This window comes from Struthio camelus, chromosome 8 (assembly GCF_040807025.1).
Source record: "Struthio camelus isolate bStrCam1 chromosome 8, bStrCam1.hap1, whole genome shotgun sequence".
Taxonomy (NCBI): domain Eukaryota; kingdom Metazoa; phylum Chordata; class Aves; order Struthioniformes; family Struthionidae; genus Struthio; species Struthio camelus.
This window is the reverse complement of record NC_090949.1, coordinates 16,321,640-16,342,367: the sequence shown is the minus strand read 5'-3', so window position 1 is coordinate 16,342,367 and position 20,728 is coordinate 16,321,640. Positions and strand designations below refer to the sequence as shown.

The window sequence follows — 20,728 nt, the reverse complement described above, 5'->3', positions numbered from 1 at the left end:
ATTTATTCTAAGGTATGAAGATGAGAAAGAGATGAGAACGCTCTTTTAAAACAAATGCTTGCTACGGTCATAAATCTGGTGAAATACTGCCCTTCTGCAATGTAACATACTCTCTAGCAGTCTGATCAAATTACCATGGCTCCAGTTCTGTATGCACTGAAAGACTGCAAAGCCAGCCCACTGACCTCAGTGTTAGCTTCCAGATAACCTCCTGTTATGTGAAACTATTACCTAGGTCAGTCTGTCTGTCTGTCTTTCTGTCTTTTAATTAAAAAGGAAAATATCTGTGGTAGTCTAACTCTTGTTAACTATTCAGTAAACTGCTGTAATACGTTCTGCTTTTAGATTCAAGATTGGCCGAATAAACTGAATTTACACTTGTCAACGAAGTTAAATGGTGCAAAAATACCATTCATACATTTAGTTTAAAATCGTTTGCCAAATCATCACATTCTCTAAAGATCGTTAATATCAAATTAATGTGATGCTGTTAGCTAAAGCACAGTCAAATCTGTCTTATGCAATTATGTGCAAAGCTATATTAACTACAATAAAATTTTAGTTGGACTTCTTTATAACTAAATTTAAACACATTAAATTTTAAAATTCTCTTTAAAACTATTAATGTCAGTCTAACTTTACACAGAACTTGACACAGAGAACACGGCTTGTTTCAGGCCTCACAGTTAAGAGTGGCAGAGCTAGGATTAAAAACAAAACAAAAACGTTTCTTCAGTCCAAAAATTCTTAATGACACCGAGTTCATATTTGAAAGGTCAAACAGATACTGCCAAGTAACTAGAGTAAAGGGCATTTACATGTTCAGTAAGAACAAACTGCCTATGCTAGTGTCCTAGCTTCTCCACCTGATTTGATCTCTTACCTATATAGATGTTTTTATTCCAACCTACTTTACCATACCTATCAGGCTATTTCAATCTGTTTTGGTATTTAGAAAGAATTTAAAGAAAAATAGGCTAGAGGTGATTACTTCTATGTTCTGGCCAATATTCTCTCTCAATGCTAGATTCTAATGTCCAAGGCCCAAGTGTAAACTCTTGAGATGTATAATGCAATATTACATTGTAATAACGGTAATTTTTTGTAATAACAGTACTTGTTTTCAGCCACTGCATAGTAAAGATCTCTCACAGAAAAGGCTGTAGTCTAATCAAATTGCAAGGGAATGGTTTTAAAATAAATAGAAAGAACTATCTTTCAAAATCAGGTGTGCACTTCTAAATGAGATCTACCCATTAGAAGACAAAAGCTAGGCAGAAGACTCAACACCTTTGAAACTTCCGGTTGTTTAAGTAATAGCAGAGTGTTTCTTCATAAATTTACTGCTGAGGAGAGGAAGGCATCGAGGAAAAACTGTGCTAGCACTTTAAATTTTAAGAAGTTGCTTATTTCCTGCATATAGGCCAAACAAAACCTGCTTTTTATTTCAGCTAGTTCAGCTAAGTTCTGTGTTGGCTTTTATCGTCGGTATCGAGAGCTTTTGCTCTGTTACGTAAAAACAAAATAGCACTGTCATATAAGTACTTCACGTTCCTGAATATTAGTCATAAACTTTGAGCAATACGATTTGAAGGTGATTAGACATCCAGTGAACAGGTTTCCCAAACTGTGTTGAGGCCATTGATTGAATAAATAGTTCCCTTGTTTTCCTTTGCAAGAATAAGTGTTTTGTAATACTGCGTGGCAGAACAAAAAAGAGGGTGTGGGGGGGAATGCTAGGAAGGCATCTATCAAGAGACTGAAGAATTCTAGTATTTATATCCTTGAAAAAACACAAAAAATATTTCCTGCTAATAACATCGATATGGTATCCACTCTTATTTTGAAGTAACTATTGATCCTTTCCTGTTGCAGTATATAAAACATCACACAGAGAAAAACTGCAAGCTGGCAGTGAAACGGCACTGTGAAGTGCACAATTCAGATGACAGCGTAGCAAATGCTGTGCACAACTGCTGCAGGCTGTGGCCTACACAGTATCTGTAACGCTAAACGGTAGCACTTGTGCACTGATGTTTTGTTGGGGTGGTTCCCGTATGCAGAAGGCAGGCTCAGTTTACCTCTGCTCAATTAATGCAGGCCCAGAGGCTTTAGGCGATGTGCCTGCATATCAGGTGACGCTGATGGAGGACAGAGGCAGACTGACCTGCCTTCCTGCTTAAGCTTGATCTGTATTTATTCAGTCTGCTTTGTAACAGTGAGTTTTTTTCAAACTGACTTGAAGGCCGACGAGATGATACTGCTCTAACAATTAATTGACTAAGTAGTACTTTATGAACTTTGGCCCTGTAGTGAATCAAGTCCTTCATGTAGACTGCTGATGGCTATTTTAGCTGCTGTAACAAAAGTTTGTCAAAACGGTGTTTCAGGATTTGGAATTAAGAGCCTGTATGTTAGTTTGGTTTCCTAATGATTTTTGTTTTCAGAAACTTAAAAATCCTTTCTCATAAACTTGGATACTTTTCAAAATATGTCTTAATGTATAGCACAGTGGAAACGTGTGCAGCACAAACCTAGCAACTGTAGTAAGTACAGAAAACGAAACATTCATGTTGGGAAACTTCAGTGGCAGCAGTGAAACTGCCTTGAGTAATAACCCTTTTGGTTTCCCTTGTTTTTCACATCGTATCGAGCTTGCCCTTTAGGGTAACTACTTATGAAAAGGGCCTGGTTATGTGGGCATTATTTGCTCTTCTTCTCTTAGAACTGTTCACACTGCATGTGCAGCCCACGAGATTTCTAAATCCTGCCCTGTTCGCAGTATGCAATAGCAAGCCTGGAGGAAGAGGCGCTTATGCGAGGTTTTGTGGCAACGAGATTGCAAAGTCACTTCTGGACGCTGAAGCCTGTTAAGGACTGCAGCAAAGAAGATGGTCTAGCTTCCTGTCAACTATATACGTCTATTTTGTTCCTACTACTCCTGTACCTATTGGCACTTCATGTATTTCCCATCCCTATGTTATATCACCTCTACTAGAACATCTCCAATTTGGAGAAAACAATTAACATACCGATAGAGCTGTGCTTCTGGTACATGCAAGTCTGTGTGCTTTTCCGTACAGGACAGGCTAGCAAACTGAGGAAGGAATAAGGAGACTAAGAAGGATATGGAAGAAGGGAGAATCCCTCTGGGCCACAAGGAAACATCCATGTAAAATAATCCAGTTTGAAAGCAACAAATTCAGCTCATATCTGGATGAGTCTCACTGAGGTGAACGTTAGGGGACCTGCACAAACTGAGTGGGGCAGCTTTCCCTAGAGATTTTCCCTCAGTCCCTCTAGAGATGTGAATAGTGTAGCAAGTCATAAAAGCTGACATGCTCACTTACGCAGACATAAGAACCTTTCTCATCGATACAAAAAATGTGAACCGTAATGAGGAACAGACTTCTTAAAACATTCAGAGGGAGGAGTAGGTGAAGGGGGAAAGAAAAATTGCCTATCAGAAGATAACACATTTTGGTTTGGAGAGAGTAGTGTTTATAAAAACATGAATGCCTTTGGACTGCCTTAAATGCGTTTCAACTGGATGAACACGTTACAACAAGAGGCACAATTATAAGGAAACGCATATGATGATTAGGAGTAGAGAGTTATATCTAAATTCTGTTTTGCAGACTTAGTTCCACAAAATATACTACATTTTCAAAAAAATAAACAGTATAGCATAGTGACCGTAAACTGAGAAGCAATTTTTTTTTAATGTAGTTCCAGGCAATAAAAATAGACTGACCTTCTGAAGCTGCAGGACTGACCTTTTCAGTGGGTGCAGTTAATGATGTCGGAGGTGGGAGGCCCAGAGCAACTGCTACAGGTATTCTGTTGTTACAGCAAGGTCAGGCAGTGGCAAGGGCTGTGGGGGGACAGTATTTCAGCTGACAGCATTCTTCAGAATAAGGGTGCTTTTTTTTTTTGTTTTGTTTTAAACTGCCTTACATCTCGGTCAAAGAAAGATCCTCAGAGTTGGTGCTCTTGTCCCCATACTATATATATAGCACTTAAACTCTGGCTGACATCGTGGTTTTTCCTACAGTGCAACTATCGGGAAGAGCAGGTTGCCTGCGCGGTCTCTGCCCACCGGGCCCCTGACCGGCCCGCGGCCGTCGCCCTGCCCGGCAGCGGCCGGCAGCCCAGGGCGCCCGCCGCCAAGGACGGCGCGGCCCACCCACGTCGCGGGGTCTCCCAGCGGGCCTGAAAGCCACTGTTTTTTTCACAGCAGAATGCCTTTTTTCGAGTGTGTAGATCTTTACAGTTTCGGGCGGAAAGGCCGGGTACCGCCCCGGCTGCCCGCCCTGAAGGCGCTGGGCCGCCCCTGAGGTAACGTCCCCCTCAGGCGGCGCTTGGCGGCGCGGCCCGGCCGCCGCGCTCTCGCGGGAGCTCCGCCGGCGCCGCCTGTCTCCGTGTGCGGCCGCGGCGGAACCAATAACGTGTGTTTCAAGAAAGCAGGGAAGGGAAGGGGGGAGGCTTTGCGGCGCCTGTTAGCGGTGCTGCCGGCCACTGCGTGCCTGAGCGCCCGCCGCGCCGGCTGCCGTGGCGCCTTCTGCCCCAGCCCGGCCCCGCTCAGAGCCCGCGGCGGCCGCCCTCGCTGGGGAGCTGCGCCTCCGCCGCTCGTGAGTACGGCGGCACCGCCGGGGCGGGCACCGCTGCCCCGAGGGGCCCGGCGGCGGGGCGAGCAGGAGGAGTGACAGGTGTCACCCGCGTCCGGGGAGGCTCAGGCGGGGGGGGCCTCCGCGGCCCTGGCGGCGGGCCCGGGCCGCTCCCTGAGACCCCCCCTCCCCCCGCGCCTCGTCCCTGCGGTCGGGGAACGCGTAAGCGTCGGCGCGAAGCGTTTCCAGAGGGCCGCTGCCTCTCGGGGCCGCCGCTGACCTGCGGGTGTCCGTTTGTGTCCCTTCCCCCGGCAGGGCTGGCCCGTGGGTCCCCGCAGGGAGCCCCCTGGCGCGGGGACCGCGCCGGGTAATCCGGGGCCGCCATGCCGAGCTCTGGGCAGACGCGGCTGCTGCACCTCGACGAGATGGAGAAGCTGGACAAGACCCTCTTCAGGCTGGAGCAAGGTGGGCGCCGCGCAGAAACGGGGCTCAGAGCATACGGTCTTACCTCCCCCACCCCACCCCCGCCTTGTTTTAATACCGATTTATTTCTGACGTGCCCGTTCCTGCTGCCCAGCTCTAAGCTGGTTCGGGCTGGCTCATAAAACTGCAGGTTGGCTGAGAGCTTGCTTCTTGCAAAGTGCAGTGTTCGGCAGGGCAGAAGGCTCCGCCGGCATCACCCTTACTTGATGGAACCATAAAACCCTCGTAAAGCCCGCTCTGCGGTGTTAAGCTTGCAGTGTGTTTTGCAGCTCCCTTTTTTAATATTAGAAATTTGAAATGCATCAATAATATTAACAATACTTGTTAAATCTGAGGTAATGTTTGGGATTACAGGCTTCTTCAGCTCCTTCCAAATCTTATCTTGCCAGTCAAATTTCTTAAAGCTATACTATACATTTCTTAAAGCTTTAATATGTTGTGATTAATCTGGCTGCTTGCTAACAAGAACTTCGTGATATACGTGTTTACAAGTGTTCTTAACTCTATTTGCAGAAAAACCTAAACCCTGTATTTGGTCCACTGTCAGGCTTGTCAGCAAATTCAGCCCTTAAAAACAAAGTTACTCTTTTTAGTAACCATTTTTAAAGATAATGTTTTTTGTGTGGAAGTTTTCTGGGTTTAATTACCTTAGGTCTTGATCTAGGAACTTTATCAAAGTAGTTTAGTATAAGAGTAAGATGTTGGGTCCTTGCTTATGCAAATAACAATTTTTTCAATTATATTGTTTTCAGATTTTTCAGTGTAATGTAAAAACACTGTTAGCGTACAAGTGCAGACTTGAACCTCACCTCTATTATTGATTTTTTTGTCCTTGGAGTAGTACAGATTTTGTTGGAGAGAGTCACGCAAAAGTGTATGGATTTTAAGACATCCAAAGCGCCTCTCCTGGCAGCAGTCTCAGAGAGGGCATAGCTAATTTGAGCACAGCATTCCTTTTGTCAGCATAACAGTTACAGGAAATAAGATATCAATGGCATATATCCCTGTGCTCTAATTTTGGAAATCCCTCTAATGAAATGTCAAGACAGTACTGGAGAGGATTGTACTCACCTTCCAAAAGTGATTTTTCATGCAAGATTTTTGCAGTCAAATGAGCTTCATTTTACCTGACAGACGTTCAGATCCTAAAAACACTGGCTTACATGGATTCTTTGATGCAGTGGCGATTATGTTGGTAAGAGAAACTATGAGCTTGTTGATACTTACCTATTTAAATGTATTCAGACGGCTGAACTCTGATACTAGAGCTGCTCTGATTCTACTTCATAAGCAACTTTTTTTTCTCCAATTTAAGACATTGGAACTTGCCACTGTTTTTTTTTTTAAAGACTTTAATTATTTGCTCTCACAAAAACATAGATTTCTTTTACTCAAAATTCCAGTTTTGTAGACTGTCTAGTAAGGTACTAGGTGAATTACTAGACAGTCTACATGACTGGCATGTAATTTCGTGAAAGTTGTTGTGCAGGTGCCTGTTGCAGTCATTTGAAAAGACTCTGTAATAATTTAGCCATGTATGTGATGAAGGCCCTCGTACCCGCACGTGGAAGCGTATTCCAAGACCTGCTGCTGACTAAAATTAATTCTTCATGTTCAATTGAACAGACTACAGTACTATTTTAAGTCCTAATATTTTAATTATATTCTCTCTATCCTGTGATCTTAAGCGTAAATACCACTCTTTGCAATGCGTGTATGAGCTGCAGGACTTGTACGAGCTCCACAGAGCTCAGTGATTCAAAGTGTAACAGTTAATTTGTACACTTTAGATTATGTGCGACTAAACATCATTTTACAGTTTAAAAGCTTAAATTTAGAATTTAAAAATTTAAGATTTAGCTTTTTTTTTTTTTTTAAATACTGTGTTACCAATATCTGCATTGTATGTGGTTTGGTGACTTTGATTTGCTGTTTTTTATTTTAAAACTTTTTATATGGAAAAGGGAAACAAAAAGGAAAGGGAGTAAATAGTTCCATAAAAGTAAAGGACTCTGCGTAAGCTGTCAAGAGTGCAAAGGAAAAGGACAGGAAAATAGGGAGAGTAGATGCTGTAGAGATACGCCTTCCCATATGTCCTTCACAGATAGGCTAGTGCCTTTTCTTCTTAACACAATATCAAATTATGAACTGTTATTATAGAATAGAAATATCTAGTCCTCCTGATAAGATGTCTTTAATTTCTTTTTTCTTGAGGCTTTGAACTACAGTTCCGACTGGGCCCAACTCTTCAAGGCAAGCATGTTACTGTGTGTACTAACTATCCAGCTTCTGGAGAAGTGTTTGATCGCCACAAGTTCAGGACGTTATCATGGCACAATCCCACAGGAAGAGAAGATGACTCTGACAAATACTGCAAACTGGATCTCCAGATTTCTGGGTCATACCAGTACTATTTCAGTCTTGGGTAAGCGAAGTTCTATGCGTATTGCCAAGTGCAACGCGCTCCCTATATCTGCATAGGTTTTGACCTGAAGAAATACTGTTAAGAATAAAAACATATTCTTTTTCTGTGCTTTTAAAGTGCAACAGTGGGACCTATTTAAATCTGATGAAAGACAACAGATTTTGTCCAGCACCAGATTTTGGTGGTTATCTAATACTTTCTGGTGCTGAGATACTCTGGAGAATTTACAGAAGACATTAGATGTCCAATTTTGTATGAACGTTTGAAAGGCAAACCATTTTTAGAAGATTCAGAGTCATCAGCGTTCTAGATATCTGAATGGTGAATTTGTACTCTCTTCCTTGACCTGGAAAGTCATTTGGGGATTTTTTTTCTCTCTGTCTAGGGTAGAGGTTCTTCACAGTACTTTTGTTTCAATAGGGTGTGGCGAATGCCAGCATCTGCAGTGTTTATAGCCTAGTGTTGTGAGCTCCTGAAAGATAGGAGCTGATGGTCAAACTCCCTTAGGCTCCTGTTTAGCCCAGGTCTCTCGTCCTTTCCCAGGATGGTGCTCCAAACATAAGTCTATATATGAAAGACGGGCAGTCATGCTTTCTTGATTTCCAGCAATATTCTAAAAACAGGAACCAGTACTCTGTCTCTAAGACAATAACAAAGTCATTTCACTTTTGCAGAGAGCTTAAAGCTCTGTACCTTAATTGTGTTCTTGTAAGCACTGGTGTAAGTTCAGTAGAGAGGTGGTGCCAAAGAGGTGAACATCTCTGCAGAATTTTTTGTTCCGTTTAGCCCTCGCAACCCCCCCACCCCCACCCCAAGTGCTGTAGTGAGCTTCAGTATTTTTAAAATAGGTGCGTGTGTTGGCTTCTGTTTCTGAAACTGAGTGGTACAAGGGGCGTTTACTATATTAATGACAATCTCATTCATTTGTCCTAGAAATGAGAAAAGTGGTGGAGGTTACATAGTTGTGGATCCTATTTTGCGTGTTGGAGCTGATAATCATGTGTTACCTTTGGATTGTGTTACACTCCAGACATTCCTCGCTAAGTGTCTGGGACCATTTCATGAATGGGAAGATAGGCTTAAAGTTGCAAAAGAAACAGGTAATACCAATATACACGTTAAAGGATGTAATTTTTTTTATCTTGTAGTTAAAAAACAAAATTACACTGAAGACCTTCCGTATAAACAGTTCATTTATCCTTTAGTTTATAGTTTAAATATTTCCCACTACATTCAATTAAATTAAAAATTTAAGTCAGGGGAATGATTAAAACATTTGCTTAAGTGCATGTTTTTGGAGTTTCCTCGTATGGGAAATCACTTTCATTTTATTGGCTTGGTTTCAGATGGATATAAAAGTCTGTAGAACTGAGTGTGATTTTTAAAACAGGTATTATGTAGAATGTTGAGGGGAAGAATCAGATTAATTTACACTAGTTAATCCAAACAACAGCTTTTAATACCTGTTACGACTGTAATTTATTATGCTTTTGTCAGGGAACTTCTTTTACTGAAATTTATTTTTCTTGTTACTTAGGTTACAACATGATTCATTTTACGCCACTTCAGAAACTTGGACCATCTAGATCATGTTATTCACTGGCTGATCAGTTAGAAGTAAATCCTGAATTTTCAAGCCATAATAAAAAGTGCACTTGGAGCGATATAGGAGCTCTTGTGGAAAAGATGAAAAATGAATGGAATATGCTTTGCATCACAGATGTAGTCTACAATCATACTGGTATGATTTCTGTGTGTGTGTGTTGATAACCAGATTGGTCCAGTAGTTACATTCCATTATTTCCCTTAATTTTTTTCCCCGCTTCTTTCACATCTGTTATGGAGACAAATCCGTTACGAATGCAAAAAGAATTCTGTATTGTTACTTACAGAATGAGTAGAGGCCTTCACAGAGGGATTTCATGAGGTTATACATATTTCTGTATTTTTCATAGTATCGTGTTCATTTTTGTGATCTGCAGTGTGCAATTCACACATGAAGGAATGGAATTTGCATTATGAATTTCATTTGTGGGTGAACATAAACTGAGGAGTTTCTTGTTAAAGGAGGAATTATTCTTGTAGAGAAGAGCATGGTCATGAATAATGGAAAACAGAATGTGGCAAAACTTCGTTTTCTTTTTTTAATCTATTTTAAAAAATGCCCAGACTTCTTTTGGGCAGAAGCTAAGAATATTTTTGTCCTTTCATTTGTTCCTCTTACAACTTCTTGTAAGAGAGAAAGTAATTGTAAGCATTTCAGATGGGTCTGTTTTACCAGTCATGAGTCCAAACTTTCATTATACGTTTAAGACTGAAAAGCTGCTTTAAAGGTCGGGGGATGTTGAGAAGGAAGGAGAGGATGGTGCGCCTGTGCACCTTTCTTTTTTTTTTTTTTTTTTTTTGATGATTATGCTGTTTACTAGTCTTCTGAACTCTTTAAAAAGAGGGTTGGCAGAGTTGTTTGAGGCTACAGAGTGGAAAGAGGTATGGGATATATACAGAAAATATAGAGGGAATAGTGGGATATCCACATAGTATTGGAAATAATGAATCTTCAAGGAATATCTGACCTAAAGAATTTCTCTTATGAGGATTTCTGTTAGTTCTTTAAGCAATAAACAGCTAGGCACTTTGGTGCTGACAGTAGCTGCTGCTCTTTTCTCCTCATCTCACAAAGCGTCTTTGTCATTGGGAACAGCTTTCTAGATAGGGGTCTGCATGCACGTTTAAATACAGCTTGCTAAATATTATTTAAACTCACTGTCAGTGAGTTCCATGGCGTTTTGTAGTTGAGAGGATCTTAATTTTGTAAGTTTTATTTCAGGTAAATAAGAAATATTCCAATGAGTAAGAACACGAAAAACAACAACTCAAATTTGGGGGTGTAGCATGGAAATAATAAGCAGAATAGGGACGGGAGGCTTGGATTAAGCAAGGGAGAAAAAGCTACAAATCATTGTGGAAAAAGGTGGATAAATAGTTTTTTTTGTGGGTTTTCTTTTTTTTTGGTTCTAATTTTTTTTCATGTAGATATGCCATTGCTTTAAAGGCTTTCTTTCTCCTAGCTGTTTATAGCTAAAGTACAGTATTTTCTTTCTCCTTTTTTTCTTCAATATGCTGTGATGAAGTTTAAATGGTAGTACTTCATCATTTACAAGTTTGCTGATTATTTGGATGGTGGGATTATTTTGATTAGATTTAAACATGTAGTTTTCATCTTACGCTGCAATATTAAAGATCGCATTAATTAGGATTCTCATAGGTGAGAACAACAAATAGCTGCATGTGGGCAGTTTTTTTGTTTTTTGTTTTTTTTACTAATATTCCAAGCTTTCTTTGCTTTAGTTCTTTGGAGATGAGCGTTGCCAAACGTTCCCATCCAATCAGTTTGCATTGCAACATGGACTGTGGTTTCAACAAACACTTAAATGTGTTTGTTCCGATATTACTCTCCAAAGTATAATTGTTCACTATCTGTCTCAAGGAATTGAGCTTTAAAACATTTTCACAATATCAAATGAGAATTTCTTGCACTTTAACAACTGGAAGTCCAGTTTCTCTCATGCTGCTCTCTGGATGCTGGTTGTGCTTGAGATCTTGTCAGCTTTTTCCAGTGTATATTTGCATGCTACTGAGGAACATGCTTTTATATACAGAAATATCTAAGTCAGGACTAGTTATCAGAGTCTGAAACATATTTGATATTACTAGAAAATATTATGTCCCAATACTACTTGGCCACATTTGCATAAAAACTTTGTCACGTTGCCTTCATAGCTGAAATAAATTAGTCGGGGTGAATGAGCAAACTGTTTTTTTTTAAGTTATACCATGGTGAAATACTGAAATAACCATTAAATCAGCCTTAAATCGTTAAGCAAGATATATCTGATGGCTTTGCTTTAGGTTCAGAATTTTTTACATCTCAGTGCTGATCGTTTTTCCCCTCTTGGTTGTTAATCATGAAAAGCTCTTGATTTGCAACTGACTGCTGCAGACTTTAAGTGCCAAATCTAGTGTAAGCAGAAAGTTATATTGATATATGTCCACTTAAGCAGTAGTAGTACGTATACCTGTGGAGGTAAATGTTCTGGGGGCTTTTGGAATAAGAAAATAGCCAAATAGCTTTTTGGGTTTCTTTTTGTTTGAAGATTGATTAGGTGGAAATCTAATTTTACATTCTCTGTGTTTTAACTGAAGAGTAATTTCTACTAGTTCATTCCTGCATGTTAGGGTGATTTAAGTATAAAACGTGTTTCATAGATGTGTTTGAATATAAAACACACAAAATACATGGCCAGTTGTTTTGAGTGGATTATGGATACTTGCACGTGGTTATCCATTCTGCAGCATGGTTGCATTAGAGGCTTAAAACACTGAGTTGCCTCTCAGTAAATCCTCTAATGCTGGTAATTCTAAACAGTTAATGAGCCCTCAGCAAACAGTGGTCATATTTGTTGGTTAATAGTTTCCACTCTCTAGCTGAGCCCGGCGTGTGAAAGTGGCAAAGGGTCCTCTCTCTTCCCACCGTAACGTCAGCCAGCTAGCCTGAACATTCAGTAATTTAAGCCAAAGTGTTTGATTTTTGCAGTAGAAGGGAGCAGAGAACGCTTGGGCTGTAGAGAATGGTGGGAATCAGTTTTTGATGTTAATGTCTCTGTTAGTCTCTAAAAAAAAAATAAAAATAAAAAAAGCCAACAACTGTGACCTAACTTTAAAAGTAATGATAAATGCATGTGCATGTTAAATATAGATGCATCTTTGGCATGTTAGAGGGAGTATTGTAGATGAGCTTGCATACCCTGTCTGGTAACTGTGTAGATTTGCCCTTTCTGGGCTGCCATTTCTTTCAAAAAAAAAAAATGTTCAAACAAAATACTGTGTTCATCAGCATTTACTTTTCAGTAAGAGAGAGAAAATGGGAAGTTTTTTTTCTTTTCTGTGTTTTCATTGACTTTAACTAAAATAAATAATAGCTTCTGTATCTTTAAGAAGAGGCATCTTTTTAAGTTAACACCTCAGATTAAAATGTGATATTATATTTTTAGAGTTCTATTTACTGATGGAAGACCTTTATAGTAAATCATGATTTTTGTTTAGCTGAACAGAGTAAGGTAGTTTTAGTTTTGGATAAAAATATTTTTTCAGAGGTAGCATATGTATTTAAAAAACAGAAAGAGATCTGGTTGGCCTAGAACAGCCTTTAACAGCTTGAGCTTAATATTGCTTTATGTAACTTTCAAGTAAGTAGGTTGCTTTTAGTTGTAGATGGCAGAATTCCATGTTTATAAGGTCACACCATTTGTGGAAATTAAGATCTTCATGCCATGTTGTTAATGGTCTTGAGACGTAATATAGGAGGGTGTTTAGAAAAACTATTCGTGCTAGAGGGTGAGAGAGTACGCTCATTTCTTTCCCTTTGACTTTTTTGTTTGAACTTCTTTGAATCAAGCAAAGTTTTTTTTTTTTTTTTTTTTCCCCAATTGTTAGTTGTTCTGCAATTGTGGACATGTTAATGACTCTTTCTTCAAGTTTCTAATGCAGTAACTCCCTGAATGGTTTCCTTGAGCTTGATCCTATTATTTTTCTGTTTTCTAAAACGATAGATTGACAAGACATGTTCTATGAAAAGTGTCTAAAAGAAAAACAAACTTGTAAAATTTGGGTAGCAATTTTTTCTTCCCTATCCCCCCCTTTTTTTTTTGCATTTAGATTTTCAATTTCAGAGATTTCAGAGAATCTTTGGAAATTATTTTCTGTTAAACTGTATGTTTAGGACAGTTTCACAAGCAGAAAAATTTAACTAGTGAGATTTTTTTCTGCACTTTGTCATATTTACAAAATTAACTACTTTGAGTTAACTCTTACTATTCAGAGTAGTTGGGGGGGGGCTTAACTTCTGCTGTTTGCTGGTGCTAGGGAAAGTTTAGAAAACACACATATCAGAGGAGTGTTTGGTTTGTTTGTGCCAGAGACTGCGCTCATCTCCCCATGTGAGACCCCTTTAAGTACATTTTTCATTAGTTCTTTCTTGGGTGGTTGTTTGTGTTTGTGTGTAGCATCTTAGGGTTAAGAATATAAAATAGCTTAGGCCACCTTAAATCTTGGTGTGGGATGTACGTTTGGCCTTAAACACAGCCAGGGATTTCGCATTCCTTATCCTGCAACAAAAATGTAACTTTTCTTAGTATTTTAGAATTGATGGCACTATTATATATTTTTACATACCTAACAAAAAGTTTCTCTGCAGTCTCCATGACTGACTGTTGCAAAAAAATTGGTATCAACAACGCACACTTATGCATAGACATGATTTTCTGATGGCTGAAATTGAAAACTTTAATTGAAATGGGAACTAATTATACATGCCACAATATCTTAAGTTCTTGGCGTTTACGGTGTTTGCATAAAACAACTAAGTATTCAGCCTGTGTATTTTTTTTTCCTTCCCTTTTCAAAATAAGCTGCTAACAGTGAATGGCTCAGGATGCATCCAGAATGTGGCTATAATCTCGTAAATTCTCCTCACCTGAAGCCGGCTTGGGTCTTAGATAGAGCTCTCTGGCACTTGACCTGTATGGTGGCTGAAGGAAAGTGTATTGATAAAGGAATTCCTCCTTTAATTGAAAATGATCATCACCTGAATGTAAGTAAATAAGAACTAAGTATATGCTAATGAACACTAAAAAAAGCTGAATAAACCTTTAATGTTCTTCAGGGATTGTGATGCACAAAATATGGTACATACTTTGCAGATATATTTAATAGAACAATTTTTACCCCAAACACTTACATTTTTCCAAAAAAAAAAAAAAAAGACTTAGCTATTTTAAATCACATTAATCATCAGCATAATTAACTAATATAATTTATATCTTTGCAGTGTATCCGTAAAATAATTTGGGAAGATATATATCCAAAAATTAAACTATGGGAATTTTTCCAAGTGGATGTTAACAAAGCTGTGCAGCAATTTAAAACCCTTCTAACTCAAGGTAAACTCTGTTACCAAAGCACATGGATTATTTAATTAGAATTAGTATGCTAGAATTCAAGAAACTTTATACATAAACTTATTAACAAGCTGGAAAACAAAATAACCCTAGTTTTTACTGTGTGAGAAACCTACTATGCTGCGTTAAACATACGTGAATGCTTTGAAAGCTAGTAAAGCCTTTGAAGACTGGGCTTCCTAGTCTAGGAAAAAATTTAGTAGAAAGGAAGAAGAATGAGTTTTTTGCCTGAATCTAGTATTATAACTGAGCACGGTTGCTTCTGAATAGCCAGCTCTGACGGATCTTGAATTTTTCCTTTCCTTTGCAACCCTCCAAAACCCTTGTCTTGCTTGCACCAGAATGGCAAAAGTTGTGTCTCTTTTAAATGTATTTTCTATTTTTATTTAATTATTACTTTTAAAATTTTGTCCTCAGGCAAAATGAGCACTAAATCTGATCCAAATCAACATCTTCAAATAGTTCAGGATCCTAATTATAAACGACTTGGCTGTACTGTAGATATGGATATAGCACTGGCAACTTTCATACCACACAGGTATTGTATTAGTGATTACAAGTTAAAATTAGAAGTAAAGGTAAATTTGCAGAACCAAACAAGGTAAAATTATTTTCAAAGATAGGAAAAATATAATTTTCCACTCATTTTATGTATATTTATTATGAAGTGTTTTAAAAATGAATGTTTCTAATTGTTCTCTGATGTAATTTCCACCTGCTAAGCAATGGACCAGCTGCAATAGAAGAGTGTTGTAACTGGTTTCGCAAGAGGATTGAAGAACTGAATGCTGAACAGTACAGACAAACTAATCACCATCAAGAACAGGTCTTATAGTTGCTGTGTTTTAATGCTGAATTGTTTTAAATTGCAAATAAATGAAATTTTTTTTAAATAATGGATAACTTAATTACTTCTAGGCTGTCAACTGTCTTGTGGGGACTGTGGTTTATGAACGACTGGCTGGTCATGGTCCTAAACTGGGTCCTGTTACTAGAAGATATCCTTTAGTTACCAGGTATTACAACTTTTCTTAATTGAAAAAGTCTCAAATCTCTACAGGGAAAGTGATTTCATAGCTCATTAAAAGTAAAAATTTGTACGTTTTCTCTCCAGTGGGCAATGTTTGCTTAATCTGTGATTTGACTGTCTTGTTTAAGCCATGATGACAACTGATAAACATGTGAATTCAGAGAGCATGAGATGACTCAGGGCACATTGAAGCCTTACATAGTGCAAATTGTTTTTGCAGGTGGAAGAGGGCTAGAACTAGGAAAACCTGTACTTTTCCTGTTTGATGTACCTGATGCTCCTTGTATATCTGAGGGGCTGGGGTTTTATTTTTGCACTATCAGCTGGCACCAAGATAGTGGAAACAACTGTCCTTTCTCCTTTGAGACATGTTCCAAAATGGAAAACTGTCCATCGTTTATAGTTTGGCAGCAGCTTTTTATATCTGCCTTACCGAAAAGGCAGTTTGTAGCCTAATTTCAAAGGCAATGAATTGCAGTTAAGGTTGTCTTATGTTTGTTTTTTTTAATTTGGTTTATTTCTTTAGTTGCTTGTGTTATTCCATAGGTATTTTACTTATCCATTCAAAGAACTGACTGTGGAGGAAGAAGAAACTATGATACATCAGCCAGATAAGGCTTGTTATTTCATGGCCCATAATGGCTGGGTAATGGGAGATGATCCTCTTAAAAACTTTGCTGAACCAGGTTTGTAAAGGAACTTCAAATAATTTTTTTAAAACCTTTTGATACTATAGCCAAAGCAAAGAGGATTTTCTTTAGTTAGTCTTTTTTTCCAGATGTAGTCCTCTGAAGTTGCAAAAAGCAAAGTAATGGGCAGGTGTTCAGTGTGTAGCACTTTTACTTCTCCTTCAGCGTACGAAAGATTGAATATAATAGCCAGGATTTGAGGTACGGTTCTTCAAGATTTCAGAGGCAAATTACCAGCTCTCTGTCACTGAAATGGGGACATCCTGCCTCCCCATGCCTGTCGTTGTCTTTGCTGCTTATGGTGTACTTTTTTCCACCGTCACCACTTCTTGGACTTTGCATAAGCTACTTGCCAAGGTGGCAGAAAAATAATGCAGTAATAAGGTGGATAGTGTTCTGCTGCATCAGGGAGCAAGAGCTGGCTCCTGGTAAGGTCCAGTGAGTGCCACAGGTAAAAACAGTCAAGAGGTGACCGCATGAGGTGATGTAGGGATGGGATAGGGAGGAGCAGGGAAAGAGGCAGTGGAGGACTCTTGCCTCTTTTTGCAGCGGCAGTGAAGGAGTGGGTCACCTTAGCTACCCATGGAACCGCACTGTAGTGGAGTGTCTCATCTTAACTGTATAGGTAGAATGGCGGTGATAAATGCACTGGCATTGTAAAATTGCTGGTAGTTATATTCTAAAGAAGCAGCCATATAATGAATTTCTGAAGAATTAGCTCATAAATAGTATCTTTATGTGTGAGGGTATTGAAGATTGAGTTGTTTTTTTTTTCTTTCAGCTTAAACATATTGTAGGGTTTTGAGTAAAGAGTGTGTAGAAATACTTTCTTTGGATTGTTTTCAGGATAGGAAAGAGGGGTTTAGGGTTTTTCAAAGTAACATTTGACTCTTAACAAAGTTAGACTGGGGATTAATTTTTTTTCCTTTGGTTCTCTTAGCTGGTGCTTTAAGCAAATTGTTACTTTAATCTTTAGTTTTCATGTCACAAAAACATGACATGAATTAATATTTTAAGCTATGTTGAACCTCAGTTCCAGTTCAGGACCAGACTGTCTTTCTCTGCGGTGTCTAGATTCCCCTGGATTGATCTAATTTTCTGTCCTTTTGTGGCCTGTATTCTACATTAGAACAGAGAGGCCTGTCCTTCTCCCAAAGGAAGAGTTTATTGATGACTGACCTGAAAATATTAATTTCAATATCAAAAGGAGAAAATCTCTTGAAAGTTGGCTAATTGATAACATTACTCAAACTGTTTCTCCCTAAAGGGAGACTTCCAAGCTGGCACTGAATATATGTCAGACCTGTCAGTAGAAGTAGCTTCAGCATCTGGTTCATAAGACTTACGGATGCAAAAGTGATCAAGAAAATGAATCCAAATTAAATATGGGGACTCCCTGTGAGGGTAAGATAGGATATGAATTTGCCATGCATTTAAAATATTGCACTCTATCTTCTTTTGGAGACAGTCTTGACGTCCAGTAAGAGTGAGCTTGGCAAGTCTGTTTTCAAAGTGTTCATTTACTTGCAAGCTGAACAAATCCAAGGCTAGTTTAATCTTAATTAAAAGCATTCATCCAAGAGTTTTGTTGAATCTGCTTTAGAAAATAAATTACAGAAAAACTGAGATTTAAAATTACAGAAAAACTGAGATTTAAAGATTTGTATATTGATTGCATCAAAAAGAAAGCAAAACCAATAGTAAATAAAACTAGAACAGATGAAGGGTAAAAAATGTTCATACACACCAAAACGATTTAGAGACTTTGTCTACTTAAACGGCCAGCTGCCAAAGTGCTTTGGAAATATGCCTTGCATCAGCAGAAACTACTGTTAACAGCAGATTAAACTTTAAAAATTGTGGCTGTGGCAGTTTATTTATGGTTACGCAGTAAGATGCTTTTTTGAATCTGATCATTATAACCATCTGAATTATGGATTTTGTTGTTTGTTTGCTGCTTTATGAACTACTAAAAAGTTTCTAGAGCTGGTGTTGAAGTACCATGTTTTTTGAATACACTACACCTGCTGTCCTTTTTTCTTCTTCTCAAGGACAGTAGTGCTGCTTTGAAGAAATAAATGGAATTTGAATTCAGTATGAAAAATTATTTCAGTCTCAGGATAGATCTTCAGTATTCCCTCGAAGTAATCTGAAATTATAGATTAGTGTGGGTACGGTACCTAGGTTTTGAGATGATACAGATGTTGTTACAATTTTTACAGTTCATCACTACATTTCCCTACTGTTCAGCAGTAGAAAATGAAATACCACATCTTCGTTTTGATGTATTCCTATACTATAGCTTCATTCTTTTCCCTTAGGCTCAAATGTTTACATGAGGAGAGAGCTTATTTGTTGGGGAGACAGTGTGAAACTGCGTTATGGTAAAAAACCAGAAGATTGTCCTTACCTCTGGGCACATATGAAAAAGTACACTGAAATTACTGCCAAATATTTCCATGGTGTTCGTCTTGACAACTGTCACTCAACCCCTATTCATGTAGCTGAGGTACGCAAGGTTAAGCATGTTTATGATAAACCAGTTTCTGGCTATGAAATAAGTCCTGCACTGCTGCTACAAAATCTGCAGATTCCAGTTGACAAAATTCAGATGTGAATGAAGCTTCCTCACAGCATAAACAAGGTTTCTTGAGTGATGATGTTTAGACTTGTTTTCAACTACTTTAAACAGCTAGCAAAACGGTATAGCTATTGTATCTTCTCATTCTCTCATTTAGCTCAAGAATTGAAGAACTGATTTGGTTTGGGTAACAACTTCTCTCACGTAAATATGGACTTAAATGCAGTCACTGCTAGTCTCCAGTATGTTGCTTCTGGTCAGGAATTAGTGTTTTATTTGCCATATTAATTTCTGTATTGCTGGATTAAACAGACAGTGGTTTACATTCTAGCATTTAAAAGTTGGTGAAGAACACCTGCAAAAAGTTTAGTCTGACAGGTTTGTTGCTAAGGTTTAGTGCTTATTGCTTACTATGGGTTTGACTACATCCAGAAATTGCACAAGAAAATTAATTTTAAACTGATTTGAGTAATGCAGCTCACTAGTGCAATGTCTTAGCTTGGTTACAGAGCATACCTAAATCTATGAAGAGCTCTCTTCTTAAATCAATTGATGTGTCCATACGAGTTGTAAGTGGTTGTTCAAATTCAGCTATTTCAAAGCCACTGGTATTCCTTCACTTGTTTTTATCATCTTTGGGATGGTAACTTTGAAGGCTTTAACTGAAGTCCTGCAGAAATTTCTTACCTTAAAAGGCATCTCTCTTACCCAACCTCTGTTCGTGCATTTTGAGCCAAATTTTTATTTAAAAACAAAGTTGTAATTAGCTTAGTATTTTGAGAATTTCCTAGAATTATTCAATCAGTAAATAATCTCTGTAAAAGACAAATGTCATTTTATGAATGTTACCTCTTATACTTTGTCTTAATGAACTGCATATATTAAAACTCATTTGTGTTTTGCTTAATGTTCACGTTAATGATTGCATATACACAGGTGACAATGGATAACTTCCATTAAAAATGTGTTATGATCTATAGGAGATGCTAGCAGCAGCCAGATCAGTCAGACCTAATCTTTATGTGATAGCTGAACTCTTCACGGGCAGTGAGTACATTGACAATGTCTTTGTCAACCGCCTGGGAATTACCAGCCTGATTAGAGGTACAAGAAGCAATTGAAAGTTACGTAGGGTTGTCATGTATGGTTTGGAGTTTTTAACATGAAGCTAACGTTGATGTGCTTTCTTTTTTTTTTTTTTTTGCATATTTATCTTCTTTGCTTATGCTGTTATCTTTCCTCCTTCATGTTCTTTTTAACTTCTTCTGTATTGTGTCCTAATTATTGATTTTTTTTCTTATATTTGCGTATCATCTTGTGTATAATTTTTTCATTCCCTAATTTTGGCTTTCTGTTTGTCTTTGCTGCATGGCATTTTCCCGTTGTCCAATCCTTGCCTAGCTTTGAAACTTGTCCCTTTTTGTGTCTACCTTTCCTCTTTCTGTGGCTTTTTTGGCTGTGCTTTTTGCAGTACATGCTGGACACAGCTAGAAAATTGCGAGCCGATTTGTATGTAGTGGCTGAACTGTTCACAGGAAATGAGGAGCTGGACAATATCTTTGTGAATAGTCTGGGCATTACCTCCTTAATAAGAGGTAGGCTTGCTGTGTATGTAGTTTTCTTTCCCACCAGAGATTACAGATGTATGCGTTTTACAAAGAAAAGGTTCCCTCTGGGTTACGTGCTTTGATTACACTCAGTATGAAATTAAGAGGTACAGTTTTTTGTATTGTGATTTTTTTTTTTTTGATACTCATCAGTAAAATACAGTATTAGCTGAAAATTAAGAGGAGACAGCCTACATTAGTTTGGGGAAGGTTAAACATTTCACCTTTATTCTAGCAAGAGAGAAAGAAGTTTTAGCACAGCTTTGCTATGCGAGTGCTATATCATGTCT

General features: G+C 38.4%; 2 protein-coding genes across 15 annotated transcripts in view; one reads left to right on the top strand and one right to left on the bottom strand.

The window, feature by feature from the left end:
- FRRS1 (ferric chelate reductase 1) overlaps window positions 1-4,310 on the bottom strand; it is a 31,692-nt gene extending 27,382 nt beyond the window's left edge. The window contains exons 1-2 of one of the 9 annotated variants that reach the window (XM_068952325.1): window positions 3,958-4,310; window positions 3,755-3,874 (exon numbers count right to left, since the gene is read on the bottom strand). The gene's annotated coding sequence lies outside the window, so the exon portion shown is untranslated. Of the gene's footprint in view, window positions 1-3,754 lie in introns of all 9 variants that reach the window. The other 8 variants (XM_009685954.2, XM_068952316.1, XM_009685957.2 and 5 more) reach the window with 8 other exon arrangements.
- A 19-nt stretch (window positions 4,311-4,329) lies between these two features.
- Window positions 4,330-20,728, top strand: part of AGL (amylo-alpha-1, 6-glucosidase, 4-alpha-glucanotransferase) — a 38,077-nt gene continuing 21,678 nt past the window's right edge. The window contains exons 1-13 of one of the 6 annotated variants that reach the window (XM_068952311.1): window positions 4,330-4,448; window positions 4,923-5,072; window positions 7,305-7,515; window positions 8,449-8,615; window positions 9,053-9,256; window positions 13,983-14,164; window positions 14,402-14,513; window positions 14,949-15,069; window positions 15,255-15,357; window positions 15,450-15,547; window positions 16,108-16,247; window positions 18,572-18,759; window positions 20,303-20,426. In XM_068952311.1, coding sequence (XP_068808412.1) covers window positions 4,991-5,072; window positions 7,305-7,515; window positions 8,449-8,615; window positions 9,053-9,256; window positions 13,983-14,164; window positions 14,402-14,513; window positions 14,949-15,069; window positions 15,255-15,357; window positions 15,450-15,547; window positions 16,108-16,247; window positions 18,572-18,759; window positions 20,303-20,426 — 1,732 coding nt within the window. In that variant the 5' untranslated portion in view covers window positions 4,330-4,448; window positions 4,923-4,990. Of the gene's footprint in view, window positions 4,632-4,835; window positions 5,073-7,304; window positions 7,516-8,448; window positions 8,616-9,052; window positions 9,257-13,982; window positions 14,165-14,401; window positions 14,514-14,948; window positions 15,070-15,254; window positions 15,358-15,449; window positions 15,548-16,107; window positions 16,248-18,571; window positions 18,760-19,811; window positions 19,936-20,302; window positions 20,427-20,728 lie in introns of those variants that run through there. The other 5 variants (XM_068952310.1, XR_011142522.1, XM_068952312.1 and 2 more) reach the window with 5 other exon arrangements.